This window comes from Sphaerodactylus townsendi, linkage group LG03 (assembly GCF_021028975.2).
Source record: "Sphaerodactylus townsendi isolate TG3544 linkage group LG03, MPM_Stown_v2.3, whole genome shotgun sequence".
Taxonomy (NCBI): Eukaryota; Metazoa; Chordata; class Lepidosauria; order Squamata; family Sphaerodactylidae; genus Sphaerodactylus; species Sphaerodactylus townsendi.
Window position 1 is genome coordinate 170,976,114 of NC_059427.1, and position 19,827 is coordinate 170,995,940.

The 19,827-nt window shown below is 49.5% G+C and overlaps 2 protein-coding genes across 2 annotated transcripts in view; both read left to right on the forward strand.

Annotated features, from left to right (window-relative positions):
* Window positions 1-333, forward strand: part of LOC125428023 (SH3 and cysteine-rich domain-containing protein 3-like) — a 31,813-nt gene extending 31,480 nt beyond the window's left edge. The window contains exon 9 of the mRNA XM_048487599.1: window positions 328-333. Within this exon, the coding sequence (XP_048343556.1) occupies window positions 328-333 (6 nt within the window). The remainder of the gene's footprint in view (window positions 1-327) is intronic.
* A 2,738-nt stretch (window positions 334-3,071) lies between these two features.
* LOC125429879 (R3H domain-containing protein 2-like) lies at window positions 3,072-4,985 on the forward strand. Its single transcript, XM_048491421.1, has 3 exons — window positions 3,072-3,237; window positions 3,330-3,477; window positions 4,509-4,985. Exons 1-3 carry the CDS (start codon window positions 3,100-3,102, stop codon window positions 4,808-4,810), a joined length of 588 nt encoding a protein of 195 aa, XP_048347378.1. The 5' UTR covers window positions 3,072-3,099; the 3' UTR covers window positions 4,811-4,985.
* Window positions 4,986-19,827: the final 14,842 nt, after the last annotated feature.

A 19,827-nucleotide genomic window follows, 5' to 3' on the forward strand; every position in this document is an offset into this window, starting at 1 on the left:
AGGCCATGACGATAAAGTCAAAACTATTGGCGGGGAGAAGCAAATGAAAACAGCCGATCAAAAGCCATTTTCAGGGATTGTAAAAATCATCCGTCTTGGCATTTCTAGCTTTTTTATGGTCCCTCTGTTTAACGGCAGGGGACGGGCGGGGGCTAGGATTGGTGTCGGTCACCAAAGCTGGGGGGGGGGGGGGGGGGGAGAACAGCCCCTCCTCTTCATTTTGCAGCTGTGATTGCAAAAGTAAAATCTAGCGAGTAGAATAGTACCCTGCTGTGTCGTTTGTTAAAGATGATTTCTTTCTAAACGGTTATCCCCGTCCCCCTTTAGAGTTAGATGGTTGTTGCGGTGGGGGGGGGGGGGGTCCAAGGGCCGCTGTGTGAGCACCAAGGCCCTTTCACACCAGCCCCGTCAACCCGTCATAGGGGGGCCAACCTCCAGGTAGGACCTGGTGACGTCCTGGGATTATAGTGGATTTTCAAACTAGAAAGATCTGTTCCCCTGGAGAAAATGGTCGCTTTGGAGGGGGGACCCCATGGCAGTGGACCCACCTGAAGTCTCTGCCCAAACTCCGCCCTCCCTAGGCTCAACTCCCAAATTCTCTGGGAATTTCCTAACCCGGAGTTGGCGACTTTAGTGACACTGATCCCAGTGCGTGGTTCTTTCTAAAGGGAGCTTTTAATGGGACCTAGTTTGTAGAATTGCCTTGAAGGCAGGCATGGATTCTTTTTGACTATTGGCTTTTAATCTAGGGAAAATATTGGGCTCCCTAGTTTCTGAGAGCCAGCGTGGCTTAGTGGTTAAGCCTTCCACCAACAGTCCGGGCCCTGCGTGATCTCATCGAGTTCCGCAGGGCCTGTAAGACGGAGCTGTTCCGCCGGGCCTTTGGGGAGGCTAGCCGTTGATGGGGGCTCCCTCCCTATACAACATCAAGTGGATTCTACCGTCTCTCCCCTCTTTCTGGGATTAGAGGAACTGATAGTAGATGCCATTCTTGTTTTAATACCAATTTTAATGCTGCTTTTAAGATGAGATAGGGTTTATTTTTAATTATTAGAGCCTGTATTTATTGATGTTGTGGTTTAAATTATTATTGTGCTCTATCTGTGTGTGTTCACCGCCCTGAGCCCTTCGGGGGAGGGTGGTCTATAAACCTAATTAATAAATAAATAAAATAAAAATAAAAGATCAGGTGCAAGCTAATCTGGAGAATCAGGTTTGATTCCCTGCTCTGCCACTTGAGCTGTGGAGGCTTATCTGGTGGACGAGATTAGCTTGTGCACTCCAACACATGCCAGTTGGGTGATCTTGGGCTAGTCACAGTTCTTCAGAGCTCTCTCAGCCCCACCCACCTCAAAGGGTGTTTGTTGAGGAGGGGGAGGAGATTGTAAGCCCATTTGAGTCTCCTTACAGGAGAGAAAGGGGGGTACAAATCCAAACTCTTCTTCTTCTTCTGATGTGATTTGTATTCATTCTCTAGAAACTGCCTTGAGTTTCCTGTTAACAAAGAAAGATGGCAGATAGATACATCTTTTAAATAAATCACGGTGCCTTTAATGATGGAGAATGTGTCCGCTGCCAGAAGTGTTTGCAAAATGGTAGCTCCAGGAAACTTGTGCCAGTGCCTCAACCATATGCTGGGGGAGAGGCCCCTAAAAGATCCTCCAGAACTTAAGGTTGCTGCACTGTCAAAAAACACCTCCCATACCTTGAGTCATAGCGAATGGGCCAGGCTAGTCCAATCTCATCAGATCTCAGAAGCTAAGCAGGGCCAGGCTTCAATAGTATTTGGATGGGAAGTCCAGGGTTGTTATATTGAGGCAAGCAATGGCAAACCACCACCGTTTGCCTCTTACGTACAGGGTCACCATAACTTAGCTGCATTTTGATGGAACTCTCCATCACCATACAGCCCTGAGGATGAATGTGATCTGAAATATATTCCTCTGTGTCCAGGACCTAATCCCCTTCACTGGCCTCCTCTCTCTGTCTGAGTCTGACCCAGTCCAACTGTTTTCACATTCACAGCCAAATCTTCACTGCCCATCCTTGAACCCCCGACTGCTACCTCTCCTCTCCTCTTCCCATTCCAACTCAGCTGCTTGATGGACCTGTTGCTGTCTCCAATTGTTCAGCTTATGCTCAGTTTCACAGAGAAATGATAGTACGGCCAGTTGAGGTGCAGTGGTTGAGAAAATTGTACGGTTCCGCATTGCGAATACGAGAATTGGAATTCATTTTTACACACCGCCTTTGTCAAACGCATGGTGCTTTGATTCAAGAGCGTTTATGGTTCGCTGAATGACTTTCAAATGTGTGGTGGGGAGCAGGGCTAGGTCGGCACTAGGACCCAGGCAGAGCATTCTGCAACAAAGAAGGTCTGGCATGCTTTGTTCTTTGGCGGAGGAATATATAAACCCACTATCATCTTTCTGCAGAACAGAGTATAGTCTCATTTGTTTTACATAGGAAACATATGGATCCACACCTCTCTCTGTTTTTGTTTACAGGGGGGGGGGGTTTCCTGTGGTGGAGCACTTGGTTAGTGGTATACAAAAAAGTTTCAGGCTGGAGCTGCCTCTCCAGTTAAACAGTTTTCAATCACAAGGCTGGAAAACCTGCTGAAACCTCTCTCTGTCTGAGACCGTGGGCAAGCCAAGCCAAGACTGAATCTGCTATCCTGGAGCTTCAACTCGGCTATCTCCTCTGCCTCACTTCCCAACTGAAAGGCATACTGGCAGCCACATTTGTTCTCATTCATCCTGGTGTGACTCTTGCCTCTTCTTTCCCTCCCTTCTCTCTGCTGGCTGTTACCCTCATCCTTCTCCTCCATTTTGTCACAAATGATTGTAAGCTCCTTTGGGCAGGGACCAGCCTATTTTGGCTTACCGAACTCTGTCAGTGCCATGAACATTGGTGGATCTGTACAAACAGTCGTAATCAGGACCCTTGCTCCGTAGCTACACTTCTGAGCGTTCTAGAATCGGAGCTGGGGAGGAGATAACAGTGATTTGAGATTTCACGCAGCGCACATGTGTGTAAGGTCATCCCTTCCTGGTTTCCTCTCTAGGGGTGTCTCCGACAGGACCCGGCGTGGTGGTGATGCAGCTCAACGTGCCCAACGGCCCCCAGCCCCCTCAGAACCCTTCTATGGTGCAATGGAACCACTGCAAGTACTACAGCTTGGACCAGCGAGGGCAGAAGCCTGGCGACATCTACAACCCAGACACCAGCGCTCAGGTAGATGGAGGGCACGAGGGAGCTTTGAATGGGGGTTGAATGTGGCTCGTTTTGCCTATCCTGGCTGCTAACCTCTTCCTTCCCTCCCCCAGGCCAGCAGCACACAGCTGAACAGCCCCCTCACCTCCCCCACCCAGTCCCCAACTCCGTCACCTGTCACCAGCCTCAACAGTGTCTGCACGGGTCTTAGCCCTCTCCCAGTGCTCACGCAGTTCCCCAGGCCCGTGGGCCCGGCACAAGGTAATGGGGAGGGGATTCTGGGTGGCGTTCATCATAATGCATGAGTTTACTGCACATCTTGTTATAATGGAAGAAGAGGAGGAGGAGGAGGAGTTTGGATTTATATCCCCCCTTTCTCTCCTGTAAGGAGACTTAAAGGTCCTACAAGCTCCTTTTATTTATTTATTTATTCATTCATTCATTTATTCATTCCTTCGACTTTTATACCGCCCACCCCCAGAGGGCTTTCCCTCCTCCCCCCCACAACAAACACCCTATGAGGTGGGTGGGGCTGAGATTGCTCCAAAGAACTGTGACTAGCCCAAGGTCACCCAGCTGGCATGCGTTGGTGTGCACAAGCTAATCTAGTTCCCCAGATAAGCCTTTACAGCTCAAGTGGCAGAATGGGGAATCAAACCCAGTTCTCCAGATTAGAGTGCACCTGCTCTTAACCACTACACCACTGCTGCTTGATGGCTCATGCATAATCATATAAACTTCTGAGCTGGTGACCTGGCAGGTTCATGCAGTGAGGAACTTCTTGCCTGATGTCATGGTGGCCTTCGAGGTGCTTTGTGGGTAGCTGCATTTTCCCCATTTCTGCTGACTGCGATCTCCATCCTGGCTATCTAATAAGCTGCTTCTCCCCATTAATAAAGAACATACCTTCCTTAACCTCTGGAGGCTTGAAGGGGAACCTGAACTAAGAGCTGCTCCTTTGCATTGAGACTATTCCAGGTTGCTTCCTTGCCTGGAGAAAATGGTTGTTCCTCTGGAGTTCAGCTGGGAGCATCAACAGCGAATAGCTTCTGGGAATTATTTTTGCCCTACCATTAAACTGGTAGGAATCCAGCCCCTTTATTTTAAAAAGGGAGGAGGGGAGATCAACCCTCTGCCTGTGTATGTCTAGGAAAACCGGGTGTCTCACTAACAAAGGAAGGAAAGAGGCGGTTAAAATGTTTTCTCTCCCCTTTGTGAATCCTTTCCCCACAAGGCACAAGTGTCAGGTACCCCTGACCTCTTCACCTCCTCCTGTGGTTCTTTCTCTCCAGGTGATGGGCGCTATTCTTTGCTGGGCCAGCCGCTGCAGTACAATCTCTCCATCTGCCCCCCACCTCTGCTGCACAACCAGTCTAGCTATACGGCACACCAGGTGAGAGTAGGCACAGGGGCACGTGGACAGTGGGGCGTGAGTGTCCCTGTGACCCAAAGCCAGAGTAGGGCTGCAGGAGTATGGCAGGGTCTCAAAGTGCCTTCTGGCCAATGTATAAGTTTGGACATGTGTTTTTGCTGCTACAGGATAATAATGTTTATTTTATCAACAAAAGATTACAGGAAAAGGGAAGAAAGTTAACAGTAATAACTGTAAGAATAATAATCAAAAGATAAGAGGGGGAAAAGGACGAATGGGAAGAAAGACAAAGAGAAAGGAGAGGCTGTTTCCAAGAGCACAACGGCTCACTCACACTGCTGATTCTGAATTTCCTCAGAACTAACGAGCCTAAAATCCAGACCCTTCCAGTCCCCTGTCAGATTCAAGGTCCCCAGTATGTGGGGAGGCGAGAGCTGAGAAAAACTTGCTCTACAGTCGGCATAGCCCTTAACAGCAATGCATAGCCTGGGAGCACTCAGAAGCTCAACCAGATTGGAACGCCATTCCACCGGAAATCCCGGTAATATCACCTTTAACACTGCCGACATAGTCCTGGAAACACAGTGTGGAGTGAAACAGTTCTACAACCAGAATTGATAACCTGGATCCAGTGTGGGTGTGTTCACAGTTGTCAACCCATGAGGGGGCAACTAGAGGTTGGGACATCTGCCAGTCAGCAAGCTTCCATGCCACGTCCCGTCCCGTCCCCCCCCCCAAGTGAGCTCCCCCCCGAGTGAGCTGCTGCCAGTTTCTCTGTGAGCCCCACAGCTCCTGCTGTTGCTCGGCCACTCAGATCTGTCATAAATTTCTGAGGTAGTTTGGATCTGGTTGGCCTGCCTACCACAGTGCCGCATCACATTCGGCCTGGCCGTATGTAGTTCTGGCTTGGTTGACCACACCACGAAGCTGCTATTAACCCTCCCTCCCCCATATTTTATTTTTAAAAAATTACAGCCAGGAGTGCTGTAACAAAGGCCCCTTCCGCACACGCAAAATAATGCGTTTCCAAACCACTTTCACAACTGTTTGCAAGTGGATTTTGCCATTCCGCACAGCTTCAAAGAGCATTGAAAGCAGTTTGAAAGTGCATTATTCTGCATGTGCGGAATGAGCCAAAGAGTGCTATAACAAAACCGCTTTGTAGGAGATATTACTGTACCTGCTTTCAGAGTCCTTCCAGAGTATCATCTCTCTCGCTCACATACTCACATTCTGTATCTGTGGTGCTCCCACGGAAACCATTTTCACCAGCTCAGCATTCTCAGAATTCCAGAAGTGACCAAGACTCAATGAGGTGCTATAAAATCCTCTCTCTGTCCCTCCATCTTAAAAGCCCAAGGGACAGTGCGTCGTTTTCCCGCTTTCCCACTAAAGATGGACTATCCGGCCCAGTTAATTCCCTTTTAAGAATTCCACTTGGCTTTAATCTAGTGAAGCTCTTGTGTAGTCTCACATGGTAATAAAACAGAACAGAAAGGGGAAGAAAAAACTTCCGTGCAGAAAAACCAGGTAACCAAGAGGGCTCACAGCAGGCCCAATAGCAGAATGAATACTAATGGGTTACTGATGATGAGTTAACAGAACTTTAAATAGTATAAATGTTCATTGAAACCAAATGCATTTCAGCCAACAGGCTTTCCTCAGTGGTACAAATTGTGAAAACACACACCATAAAGTAAAATGATTCAAAATGCAACATTTCCCGACCAAAGCTTTAACATCTGAAAAAGAAGGAAGGGAAACAGAGGGGAAGACAAAAAAATCATTTAGATTAATTACTGTGTCAGCTATTTGTAAAATTGAAACATGTAATTTCCAAAATTGCTAATCTACATCACTCACACAAGAAACAGGCCAGTTCATTAACTAGATAATTCCCTCTTCATTATTGGGATAATAATAACCTAAATTATTTTCTATTGGGCCAATTTTCGACCTTCCCGGTTACCACATATGGCAGTGGTGGCGAACCTATGGCACAGGTGCCAGAGGTGGCACTCAGAGCCCTCTCTGTGGGCACGCGCAAGAGTCACCCCCCTCCCCCCCACATCTAGGCTTGTCTGGGCCGCTGGGCTCGATTATTAGCATTAAACCCAAGACCTTGTTTGGGGGAAGCAGTGTAGTGCTGTTAAACCCTACTGATTTTCATGCGAAGAACTAAAGCGCAATCCTTTACCTGGGAGTAAGCTCGGTTGCTGGCAATGGGGCTTGTTCTGAGTAAACCCTCCGAGGGTCATGATTCACCCGTTGGAAGAGTTGCACGGTTGCTTCAAAGCAAAGCCACCGACTACCACCAAGCTTACTCCCGAGTAACACACCTCAGAGCCAACCTCCATATTCAGGTTAAATGGCCGTGTTGGCCCTTTGCGATAAATAAGTGGGTTTTGGGTTGCAATTTGGGCACTCGGTCTCGAAAAGGTTCGCCATCACTGACATATGGGTTCCTGAGACAGTTTGTTGATGGGCCGTTGTTCACTGATACAGCACACTCTGTCCCAAACTAACCCCCTGGCATTTCCAGTCAATGAGCCAGTGCATGGAAGCATTTCAGTGGCGTAGCGCCAGGGGGGCGGGGCCTGGCAGAGGCAGCAAGAGAAAATGCCGGTATTCAAATGCGCCATAACATACCGGTGCCCCAGTTGGAGATAGTCGGCAGGTCCAATATCGGCGTTCTGGCACATGAAATATAGTTGCTAATATTCGAAAACGTCTGTCGGTATTGTCGGCACAATACCTCGGACCAATCGTTTTCGTAAGCGTGTCCGCGGTCGATTTGTTCTACCGCCCGCAATCTAAACTTATCACTACGTTGGTTGAACATGAAGAGGCATTTTCCGTCATTATTTATGAAATGCGCCAGGAGCAAAACCACAGACCGCCACAGCCGGCGTCCACAACACCAGTATCTACCGTTTTATCAGCAAGCACATCTGGGATTTCATTGCGTCGCTTCTGGCAGTTCGATGCCTGAAGGGAACGTCTTCACAACTTCTTTTGACGAGCAGCAGTTGCAGCGTCACGTTTGGGCCAGAAGCCGCTCGTTGCATCCCGATTGTACAGATGGCTCCTCGCTGAAAGTGTAACTTTGGGGCAGAGCTGCCACTTCACGCCATAAAACCAGAAAGAACCACAGTCTCCAGATAAGTCACACGCTTCAGTTTAAAATCACCTTCCCAGCTACCAGGCGGCGAATGAGCCGGCAACAGTTCTCAGCAGCGTAGTTGAAGCCGCTCAGTTTTGCTTTAAAGTCTTCTGACAGTCTTTGCCTCATCAGAGCGCCGAAAAATTCTTCGTGCTTCGTCAGCGAAGCGACAGGCCGTAATCTCTCCAAACAGAAACCGCTCACTACCCGTCCGCCTCTTGCGTTAAGAAAGCGCGCATAAGCATTGCAGCGCGACCGCGAGGTTATCTGTCCTGAAAGTTCGCCTGTGCCTTCAGCTTCAAGACCATTGCCCGTCATTCCTTTCAGTTTTACCGTGGAGGTGCCGCAAAGCGAGTTAACAGTCGTCTTCAAGAAGTTATTGCCAGTTGTCACTTTGCTTTGCCTCAAACGCCTGCCGGTGTTATGGAGGTTAATAGGTTAGCAGCTGTGAATCCATTACCGCCAGGTTTTTTGCAGTTGAAGATATTAATAGGGAGGGCGCTTTCAGCGTATCCAATAATGTCGACCACCGGATGCTTCCAGTATTGCTCATAAATCTTCCGCTCCCGTTTGTTTGCTGCGAAGTTCTCGTTCGACACTTCAGCTTTAAGGCGTTCATACCGCCAAAGGTACTGCATACTGCTCGCCTGAAGTACCATTGGTTCAACACTGCGGCCGTTAATTCGTCGCATGTTATTTTCGAACATTCACTTTCCGTACATAAATATTAAATAATTAATTTCGAGCCATCGTTAAATATCAATACGATAGCCGAATAGCTTCAGCTGTATTCTTTCATAGAAATGATAACATAGCAGTTGTTACAAAACCATTCTTTAATAAGTTATTTCTTCGTTGCCCTTCAAAGAAAGCGTATTTTTTATGTGTTTCTTTAATTTCCTCCCCTCGTTAACAGCCATCATCGCTAACGTAGTTCTCCATTTGTTTTCGTTCAGCGTCAAACTGCTTTATCGTCGTTGCGATTATTACTTCACTTCTGTGACTAAGCATTCATTTTACCGTTACTCCAGCTTAGATGGAGTTCTCGTTCGTTTCAGCTGCTTAATATTAAACAATGCCAAATCACTAATAATGTTTGCAAGCGGGATTTTGTTATTCTCAAGACAATCCGTTATCGAAAGCAAAGCCTGAAAGCGCATTACCCCGCATGAATGAAAGCCCCGAGGAACTTTCACACGGCGTAAAGCTTATGGCACCACTTCGTGACTTCAGTGGTTCGTCATCGACTCAAACATTCATTTCATGCTGGCAATAAAATATTCCTTTGCCGTTATTGCCACCGTTAGTGTCATCGCTTCCGAGCAAAACTTCTTCATTTAAGCACTACCTCAGTTCATAACTTCGTTAAAGTTGCTTCATTACAGTTACCTTCGTCAGCTTGAAATCCAACGTATCGAAGTATAATTAAGTCATCACGCCTTAAAATTTTCTCGCTTTGTCTTCGCTGTCGTTATTGCAGCATTCATTAATACGTTGACATTAAATCATCTCCTTTCAGGACAACATTGGCAAGCGATGTCGCAGTAACATCGCCGTTTGAGATTCTTCAACATTTCTCCTCCCCAAATTCGCTGCCGTATCGAAAGTCAACGTTATCAATTGCTCTCGAGTTGATGCAATATTCCTCGACTTCTGATAGTTGTCCATTTCATCTGCCAGTTCGGTTTTGCCGAAAGAAGCTGCGACGCCATGCCAGTTGGTTTCATCTTCACGCGGAGAAGCTCTGAATTCACAATAGTTCATAGTCGCACCACAGGACGCGTCATTCGCGTTGCTGAGTCTGGGGCAAAGTTACCTTCGTCTTTTAATCGCGTTAATATCCGCCCATAACAGTTCACGAAGAAGGTTAACATTACCGATGAAAAGCGGGCAGCAAAATATTAGAACATTTAGATAGGAGATAGCGTTATCTGGCTAGAAAGAAGTCTCGTTTCCAATGAGAAGAAGCACGATACAGAAAGCGCAGATAAGTTCAAGCGCGACGCAAAGGGCGAAGCGTTGGTTCTGCTGTTCTTCAAAGCCGATCTTCGCCGCTCGCCGTACCTCAGTTCCTCAATAATAGTATCGCGACCTCCGTTTGCCTCCTCCTTCCTCATCACGGCGCAGAATAATAAAGTTATCGGCACAAAATTCGCCAGAGATCGCAAGTCTTTAGCTTCCCGGCATCTCATTCGTTGCGCTAAGAAAGGGCGTGGAAGACGTATTCCCGGAAGTCGCTCGAACAAGAGCGGCCCAGGAGAAAGGTTCCTCTCGTCTTCGCGAAAACAGCTTCGACAGCCACGGAATCATGACTGACAACTTCCCGCAGGTTCTGGTCTCCGGGGTTACTGTTATCGCAGATTCATCAAACGGTGAAGAATGCCTGAAGACGCTGATTGGGACAGGAGTGTTGTTTAGCAGCGAGATAAGGTATGTCTCTCCTCAATGCCGTTGGCATCAGGAGTGTAGGCGCCGCCGAGCCAGCCGGCCTCCAGGGTCACGCATATCAGAAGCACCGCAGCTTCTCCAGGTGCCAACAATGCCCGTTCAACAGCGTTTGATAGACATGCTGGTTAACAATCAAAGGATGTTCACAGCCTGCCGCTGCCGGTTAGCTTTAACTTCGCACGCTCATGCCTTTCGTTCACGAAAGGGTGACGAATTTTACCGTTGTGAACCCGCTCTGGCAGGAAGCCTAAATTTCAGTTTCCAGTTGCCACCATACGAACGCCAGCCATTTCTCCGAGAGACCGAAATTTTTTTATTAGCATTATTTAATAAATTTATGTCACTTGAACAGCGGGAATGCAGATAAAATTGTTCAAAACTTCAGAGCTGTGAATCTCACAAGTAAAATAACGCTAACAAAACAAGAGAATAAAAACAAATAAGTTTTATTTGAAATGCATTTGACCGAATTACCATTGGTTCAATCGTGAGCATTTTAACCGCATCTTTTATGCGTATGCGGTTATACTGATTTCTTATATGGAAGGCAATATGAAATGTTTTAAATAAAAATAAAAAATCAATAAAAATAATATGTCAGCGCGAGCAAAGACATCGCGAAAAGGTACACCGGTGTCGTGTTGCGGTAGGCTGGGTAGATGGCAAAGCCCTTGCCCAGCCTGTGCCCTCAGTATTTACCTGCGGCTCGTCTGCCGTTCGGCCCGACAGCCAGCTTCCAACTCCCCGCCTCTTCCTTCCATAAGCGTGGCTTAAGGTTAGGCGAAATCGGCGATCTCGCTCGAAGCTGTTGAGAACAGCTGTGCATTACGCACGCCAGCTGGCATCTTTGCCAGTCGGCCTCTTTCAGCAGCTCTTGGCCTCACCTGCTCACAGTGTTTGCTTAGTGTGAAGCGCATTGTCAGCCCCTTTGAGTTCCCGCAGGCGTGATATAGATTCAAACTTTCTTCTTCTTTCCTGGCACAATCTCTACGGGGCATAGTGTCGGTCACAGAGCCTCGCACGCGCTCAGGCCGCTCCCGTTTCGACTTCAGTTACGCAGCAGCACCTCATCAGTATCTTCCCAGCAGCCGTTATCGCATGAGATCTCTTTGTTCTTTGTGCCAATAATATCAGTATCGGTCTTCGCATAAAATGTTCCATAAACTCCAGATAACGCCTTTCAGCGGTTGGGGACAGCACATCGACGATCTTCGCCAGCCTTTTGCACAGCCGCCCGACAGTCGCCAACTTGTGCCGAGTTAAAGCCAGGAGTTAGTACCGGACGAATTCGCCTTCGCAGTTTTCCCAGTTTACCTTCGGCGATCTTCATAACTTCAAAATTGTGCCACCGAAGTCCTCGTTCTTCGCCAGTCTTCAACTTTCAGGCATCCTTGAAGATAAAGGACGGGGTGGTGGTATTGATCAATCAGACTTTAGAGGTTCAGTTTCAGCCGTTTCCAGAAGTCGAGAGAATCGCTGCTTCCAATTTTATGAAACACAGAATTCCCTGGTTCTTCAGACGCCGTGAGCCGTTGTTAAACACACTTCGTTTCGTTCGGTTCCTCTGGAGCGTTACGCGTCTGTGAGTTATAACATTGGTGTTCAAACATGACATTATTTATACCAGCAGTTAGTTAATACGGGAACCTTCCATATCTGTGCTATCACGAAGTTCAGCGCCAGAAGTAGCAGCATCGAAGGCGTCGTTGGCTCCAGAACGTGCCGCAGCCATTGGCGACGGAGCGTTGTCTACCGCAGGCCTTTCGTCGCCTAATTTTCTGGTCATAATCGAGTCGTCAGCCTCTCCAGGCTTCACCTCTTGAGGTTATCAGCAGAAGTTCAATATCCTTCAGCCTGTCTTTCCAGACGCCATTGAGAGGTAGCGGCCCGAGAGAAATCACAGCCCAGGTCTTCGTGACTCCAGCAAGTAAAGCAGCAAATCACGTTCACTCCCCGCATGTTCAGAAATGCCAGCACTTTGACCGGCCATCGCCAATCATTAGCTGGCGCTGGCAATTTCGGAAGATTGCGCCAGTATAACAGCAGCCGTCGTTGACCAGAAAACCAGTCGAAAGTTATCGCTGGCTCCGGGCGCTGGAGAAGTTCAGGGCAAGCCTGTGAGGGTTATCGTCGGAAGAAGGATCTCTGTCGCAGCGGTAAGTCAGCCAGTTGCCTGCTGATCGGTGGATCGGTTATCTCCGACCAGCACCGGGGAGGACAGAGCGCCGTTCTCCGGTTTCGTCCCTCGCGGTAAATCTCGAAGCGCAATTTCCGCCGTGGAAGTGAAGTGGTGAATGACCAGCGGCGGCTCGCTCCACCGGGCGAATTCGTTGCCGTCGTCGCGCCTCCATACAGGTAGCCGGCTGGCGTCGTGGCTGGCTGGCAGGAGGACGCGGAAAGCCGCCTGTGATTGCGGGTTTGTCGGTGTCGTTTCCCCGCCCGAGAGAGAGAGAGCAAGACGGCGTAAGAGCGCCTTCGGCGGCTCCAGTGCTACGCTTTGTAATCCCGTTGCCAACCGCATACCGGGAAGCGCTGCCGCATTCACCAGCTCCAGTTCGCCTTCACCTTCCGGCAGGGTATAAAGTCATTAATGCGGGATCTTCGCAGCGGCAGTTCAGTTACTGCTGCCCAGCCCTCTCTCTTCGTATCGGGGACGTCGTGCTGAAAGACGTTCGGGCGGATGCCGCAGCAGAGAGGTTCGCCTGTCCGCTTCGCGGCCGCCGCCGCTGCCGTTGCCGGTACGGTCGGGTGGCAAGGTCTTAAAGTTGAAGTGTTGAAAGCGGGAGATCTTGAAGATTACGTCGTCAATCTTCGTGCCGCAGAAGCTGAGTGGCGGAGCCTGTTCCATAAGCGTCTTTCATTGGCAGAGCGCGTAAAGCGCCAGGCGTGCGTTAATAGCGGCGTGGCGGTTGCGCCGTTTAAGCAATCCATTCAGCCTGAGAGGAATGCGGCACCAGACTTCCGGTGTTCTACGGCTCTGCTGAAGGCCGAAGAGCCCCGCGTGAGGAGAAGCAGTTCCCCTGCCGCATCTTCGAAGTTATTTTCAGCAGCTGGCCCCGCTTCCTCCCTCGGCCCGGCTTCACCAAAACCAAGCCCTGCTTTCAGCCTGGTTGTTTTGGGGAAGGCCGAGGAGGCTGAGCGTAGCCTGCCTCCGCCGCCACGATGAAGCCAGGCCCTCCTCGCCGCCCGCATAATCCTCGTAGCCGGCAGCAGAGTTCAGCTTCTTTCCGCATTTAATAATTCCCCGCCTGATGAAATTCGGCCTCGCTTCACAGCAGACTTCGTTTCTTTTCATCCTGCTTCCAGTTTTATTTCGAACATGAGAAGCAACATCGTCTTCGCTCTGAAAGTCGGTAATTGCCCCGAACGTAATTTCTGCACATCATAGTCTTCACTGGGACGCTCTTCGCGGCAGCATATTCAGGCCAGCGGGCAGAGTACCAGAGGCCCCTGCCCGCGCAAATCAGTCACGCACTGCAGCGGTTTTTCAGAGGGCTGGTCATCGCTTAACAGTGACTTCAAGTTTTCTCAGTTCGGCGATGCAGGTATTCAGCGCTAATGCGTAATGGACTGTATTCACGCGCCGAGCTGAAGCCGTTATCAGGTTCTTTGCTCTGGGGCGGGGTGCAAGCCATGAAACCATTCAGTCACCTTGAATTTCAGTTCGTTAAGCCGTTATCTCCAGCAAAGAGCTTTTGCCGCTTATGGTTTACGATTTCGAAAAGTAATACAACAATAATAAAGGCCGGTGCTAACCAGATTTCTGCTCGAAACGCCGCTAAATCGTCATTAAAGCCTGGGTACCTGTACCATTCTGCCGCGATTCATTTGCTGCCTGATCACTCAGCATTTTACGCAAAGAAATAGCGTTTCATCCCTTCAGTTCCTTTCGCGGAAAGCCTGCATCGTGACAGGGCAGTGGCGCAAGTCTTCCGCAACTTGCTTGCGACAATACGGTCGCCATCTGTTGTCATGGCAACGCAGCTTTCGAGCGAGTGCTCGTGCTGCTGGAACTGCCACCGGCCACAGCGACTCTGCCGAAATAGGCCCCTGTCCTTCCAGCAAGCCGGTGAGAAAGAGACAGCGTCCTCGTCAGGACTCGGTTGAATGAGGGCCAAACAAAGATCCCACCGCCATAAATCTCGATCCAAAACAACAACAAACAAATCATTGTTCGGCGCTCGGCAGCGCCTTTGCTGAAGTCGCATGCGGCGGCGCCCGCCTCGAAAGCAAAGAAAGAAGCTCGGGAATGCAGGGTCAAAATCGAAGAGCCATCCTGCCCACGTGAATGCCTCTTCTCCTCAGTGCTATAGGTGAAAGCCGCTTCGCGGCAAGCAGAACGCATCCGTAACAACAGGCCCCGCCCCCCAAATGAAGCTTAACACCCGAAGCCATTGCTGCAGCATTTTATTAAGCGTGTTGTGTTCTGGTGTTCACCGTGACGCCGTTAAGATCTTCAGCATGCTTCAAAGCGTTGACGCGTTACGACGCCGGGTCTGGGGGCCTTCATTGGTTCTCGCCGTTCACCTTTGCGTAAACCGCCCCAGCCCCGTTTCCAATCGATTCGTTCAATATGGTTGGTCATGACAAGCGTTGCACAGTGCCACTTGTAAATAATGCGTATGAGTATTCCCGCCGGTTCAGATCTTCCTGGTGAAGGGTCGGCTGCCCGTACAGAGGCCGGCAGAAAGGAATCCAGAAAACCGCCGGCTACCCATCTGTGACCAAGGGCTTCGTTTTAATCTTGAGTTAGTCCCCGGGCGACCGGTTCGGTTAAACGAAGAGATACTTCGGTTATACATTAAAAGTTATCTCAATGTTAGAGCCCCCCAGCACTTGCCTTCGTCATTGGTGATTGCCAGCCACGCCAAATTCCGGATATCCGGTCAACAGCGCCATGTTAATTCAGCTGCTCAGGAATTGCAACAGAAGAAGATCTCGCCCAGAGAAATATTAATACTGGTACCCCGAATATAAGACAAAATTCATATTAATTTTGCTCCCAATGCGATGTCTTTGATTTCAGATCTCTTCGAGTTCTTCTGCCGTTTCCAGTTCAAAAGCTTGTTACGCCCAGCTGAGTTCATATTTGCACCAGCAAAACCTTACCAGTCTTAGTTTCAGGACGTCTATATCTTCGGAAGAACGAGGTACGCGAGTTAATAGTTATGAAGATTTCGACAGTAGGTCTTCGCTGAAAGCTACCTCGATCTCGTGAAGTTTTCCTTCAAATCTGTGGATTTCGTCCGGTTCGAGTTAAAGCGAAATTGAGCAGCAACGCCTTCAGGCATCGGTTCTTCTGACAGGCTGGCGGTTGTCACGCCGCGCCATTAATATTTGATCACGTTCATGTTTATCACCAATTAAAACTTCGTTGGCTGCCAAATTATAGAGGGTCGTTTCATCCAAAGGATAAGAAGGAAGAATCATCAGCCGCCAGCGGAAGTTCGAGAAGTGCCGCTGGAGGTTTTCAAATAGAAGCCGGGAGATATGTCGAATGTTGATGCGTTTTCTGAATACGGCCGATGATGGTCCGCGGCCCTTCCAACTTCATGATTTCGGTAATCCGAGCCGGTCTTCTTAAAGTGGACCGCCTCTTCGAGCTGAAGCAACTAGCAGCGCACCAGTCAATATCAGTCAATAGTTTATTCGTTAATTTCAGTACCGACGAAGTTCGACTTCGATCGTTCGCCGGTCCTGGCAGAGTGCCGAGCGGCGTTATTTCGCATCTGAAGATGGTCAAGTCCTTCCTTGGGGCCGTTCTGGTGAGACACTTCGTTCACTTCGACTTCAAGTGAAGCTAACAAGCCGTTGGCGTGAATAAAATGGCAGTTTCGTTGTTGGCGAGCCAGAAATTCCTCGCTCTTTTGTTTTGAAATGCTTCGAATTTCGGCCGAATTAAACAGCAGCCGACTGTGCTACCTGAAGTACCGTGCATAAAATAAAATGCAGATTTGAAAGTGGGGCATAAAGATCATCCCGTGCTTCGGGAAGTCGCCAGGCATGGCGGTATATGGCCTGGTGTTCACCGTGCTTGCTGAAGTCAATGCCGAGCTGCGTTTTCAGAGCGTCTCTTTCTCACCGACTTCATGGATCGCCGCTAAATTGTCGCACCTTTTCCGTTGAAGGTCTGTTCGCAGTGACGCGCCTACAGTCTTCGCTCCCGTTCGGTGCTTTCGGTAGATGTCGTCAGCTCCTTATTGGCAGCCGAAGCGAAGCCCGCGTTCTTCGAAATTCTTCGATGGGGAGAGATTTGCGCATCATTTGCCGGTACCGTTGCGGTTAAACCTGATGGTGTCGCAATAGCCAGCAGATACGGGTGCCGCTCGCCAGTTCCCCAGCCGCTCGATGTCGAAGTTAAATCCAGGAGTTGGCAATCGGAATGAAAGCACGCGAATGTTAAAGAGATGCCTTCCGATCTTCGATCGAAATCTCGAAGCGACCACGTTATGCCACCGTTCGAGGTGCTTCGCGAGAGACGAGGTTCCCGGTTACGCAGGTTCAGTCCGCCGGACATTTCGGGATGAAGCGACGATCGTTTCGACGCTACGCAGTCTTTGTCCTGGAGGGTGACAGCGGTTCGTATGCCGTGCCAGGGTAATTCGCGCAACAGCATCCTTCACTTCAAGTCTCCTTCCATCTACCCAAAACCACCTTCAATTCCGTTCGCATCGTCGGGCCCATTACGATCACCGAAGGATTGCGGTTGGGACGCAGCCGACCGACAGCGGGTCATCGAGGCGTATTCCAGTTGAAGACGCCGCAGCGCCGCTGTTCACGAAGCAGCTGGTGCTGCACCTCATCTACGTTATCATGGACTTCGACGCTTCGAAGACGCTAACTGCACACGGTGAGCCGATTGGGAAGCCCGGAGTTCACTAAGTGAGCTGCGCGGTGAGGGGATGGCACGGGTTCGTTAGAGAGGCCATTGCTGGCCGCAGCACAGCGGTTAGCGCAATACCATCCCTTGTTTTGGCGGCCAGCATGGAAAGCAGCCAGAGCGAGCAAAACAGCTTTCAGGCAATGCTGCCATCGCGAGAAGGTGGTGCTGGGATCGCGATTCGGGACGGTCCGTTACCATACTGTAGGCCGAGCAGTTAGCCGCCAGTTAGGTGGTGCTCAAAAGTGTTACCACCTGGAAGCGTCTCCAAATGGAAGCAGGCAGCTGCTGTTCTAACCGCCGTGAACTGAGTATTGGTCGTCGCGGTCTCTGGCATTTGGGTTCATAGAACGCACCGCATCAGAGTCCATCGCCCAGCGACTTCGTTACCGCAGCGGCCCGTGCCTTTGGGAAGCTCCTTACGCAGGATGGGGAAAGCAATGCCTGTTGCTGCCTGGATGGCAGTTATTGCCCAAACATCAATCACACGTTGCGTGAAGAAGCGTTCTTTATTGTAGTTCCAATTCCTGAATTGAGGCTTCGCGCATGTTGCCTGAAGAAGTTTGAAGCGCGCCACAACAACAGAGTGCCTGAAGTGCCTGGCCTGCCGTCAACGTTTCGCCATCGAAAGTTGCTCGCCGTTCGTCCTTTACCTGATGCATCGGCGGTTCCATTGCCATACTTATCTTCGGAGTGGCAATAAATGGTGGTTGAAGTCGTTTATCTCCGGGAGGGATGGCCACCAGCCGGAACAGGCGTCGCCTCGTCAGAGAAGTCGGCGCCTCGTTCGAAAACCTCCCTCCGAAAATCGTCTCCGTCATCTCCAGGAGAGCGTAACGCGGCTTCAGGAAACGTTCAGGGCGCCCGCAGGCAAGTCTTATAATTCGTTCAGTGCCCGGATGCCCTCGTAATGCGCAGATTACGATTCATTGCATCAGGTATAGTTCGCCTGCGCATCAATAGTAGTCTCCGCGGCCGGGGCATATCTCCGGGATTCGCCGATTACCGTTCTCGTGCCGGTGCCGTTGCCACACCGCATAAAACCCCCGACACTCGACTTCGAGCAAACAACAGCAGCCATGCCGGCTCTGAGCTGACGAATGAGTTGGGCCCTTCGGCTGGCGCAGTGGTGTTCCTCGCCGTCACGGCCCTTTGAAAAGTCTCTTTACCGATAATAAATACAGCAGCAGTTCCCACAGAAGCAATAAGATCACCAGCGAAAGCAGAAAGCCCTTCGGGATGCGTTTACGAACTCCGATGGAAATAGCCGGCAGTACCGTTCGGTTGTAGCCAAGCAATAAAGTCGAGCGATCAGTGCTTCAGTCCGTATTCAGCTGCACTGTTTATTTATACGAAGCATACTCATCGCTAAGCAGCCGATTGTCAAGATCCGCAGATCGTTCACATCTCGAAAAGAAAGGTTCTTCCGCCTAATCTGTTGCATTGACTTCGCTTTGTTTCGTGACTTTGAAACACCTGCCAATCTTCGAAAGGAATTAGGTGAAGTTCTTCGGTTGCCGGTCAATCGAATCAGTTACCTTAAACCACCAAACGGTGAGCCTTCAGTTGCCCGTGCCGGTTTATCAAAATAATTTAATATCATTACGTTTTGATCAGGAGGCCAAGAATAAATTAGTTCTTCCTGTTGTTTGTACGTAATACACGGCAATACCGGAAGTACCGTAAGCAGCCAGATCGACGAAATTAATTTCCGCCGTAGCCAGCCAGAAGAGCCGGCAAATGGCGGGTCAACCAGGCCCGACCCAGTCAAAAAAGGCAGAACTCAACGTGAAGATTACCGAATCCAGCCATAAATGTATCATTAATCATTACTTTACCGATGACAGGTACGGATTGTTCGCTAAACGCTTCGACGCAATGGATTCATCAATCGCCGCCGCAAGACGCCTGGGGATCATTGATAAAGCCGCATCATCTTCTGGCTGGAGAAGTTAAGATCGTTCTGGGAGCGAGAATCATCGCGTCGTCTTAAGCAGTCTGTATACTTCCGTTCGAAATTAGCAGCGATGCTCGGTAGGAGGCCGTTCTTCCCGCTGTTCTTCGTTAGCTTCGACTGCGCGCGCCTCGCATTTAATTTTATGCTGAAAGCTCGTCTTCAACGCCGACGGGGCAATAATACGAGCATCATACGTTAGAGTTGTCGAAGGTTTCACGTCGATTAAGAACAGTTGTGCCGGACAGACTGTTCATTCCAGTTCAGTTCAGCTGCGCCGCAGTACCAGGTGCCATTGGGAAGGATGTTACGCTTCGCGCCAGTTCGAAGCACCTGATCGTTTATTTGTACCAGAAAGAGATCAAGATTGGTAAGTCATAAATCGAAAGTTCTCCAAATTCACCCAGTTCTCTTTCGTCATCATCGCCTTCGTGGTAAGCCTTATTTCAAACAATAATCACACGCTGCGCGAAGTTAGCGTTCATCGCCCCTCGGTTCGTATTGCGAAAGAGAAAGAAAGAAATATCTGTCGGTTTACCTACGCATAATTTCCGAGAAATTGTTACCGGTTATAGTTGTGTTCGGTAGGCCTCATCAAAGTTTCACCTGTTGTTGGTTATCTTCGGTAACACAGAAAAGACACCGCAAATGCCAGTCACAGCAGCTGCATTGAAACCAGTGAAACAAGATCTACCAGGATCATTATTAATATTGTTTTCGAAAAAAAAACTCATGTTCGTCAATATTATACTGCAGAGAATATTCATTGGTTGGAAGCCTGGCCGAAGAGAAGA

Bases quoted from the DNA above. Each gene is read 5' to 3' on its own strand.
- LOC125429879 (XM_048491421.1), top strand. From the start codon at position 3,100: ATGCAGCTCAACGTGCCCAACGGCCCCCAGCCCCCTCAGAACCCTTCT. The intron at 3,238-3,329 runs GTAGATGGAGGG...TCCCTCCCCCAG, and splicing joins ACCCAGACACCAGCGCTCAG to GCCAGCAGCACACAGCTGAA. The intron at 3,478-4,508 runs GTAATGGGGAGG...CTTTCTCTCCAG, and splicing joins GCCCGTGGGCCCGGCACAAG to GTGATGGGCGCTATTCTTTG.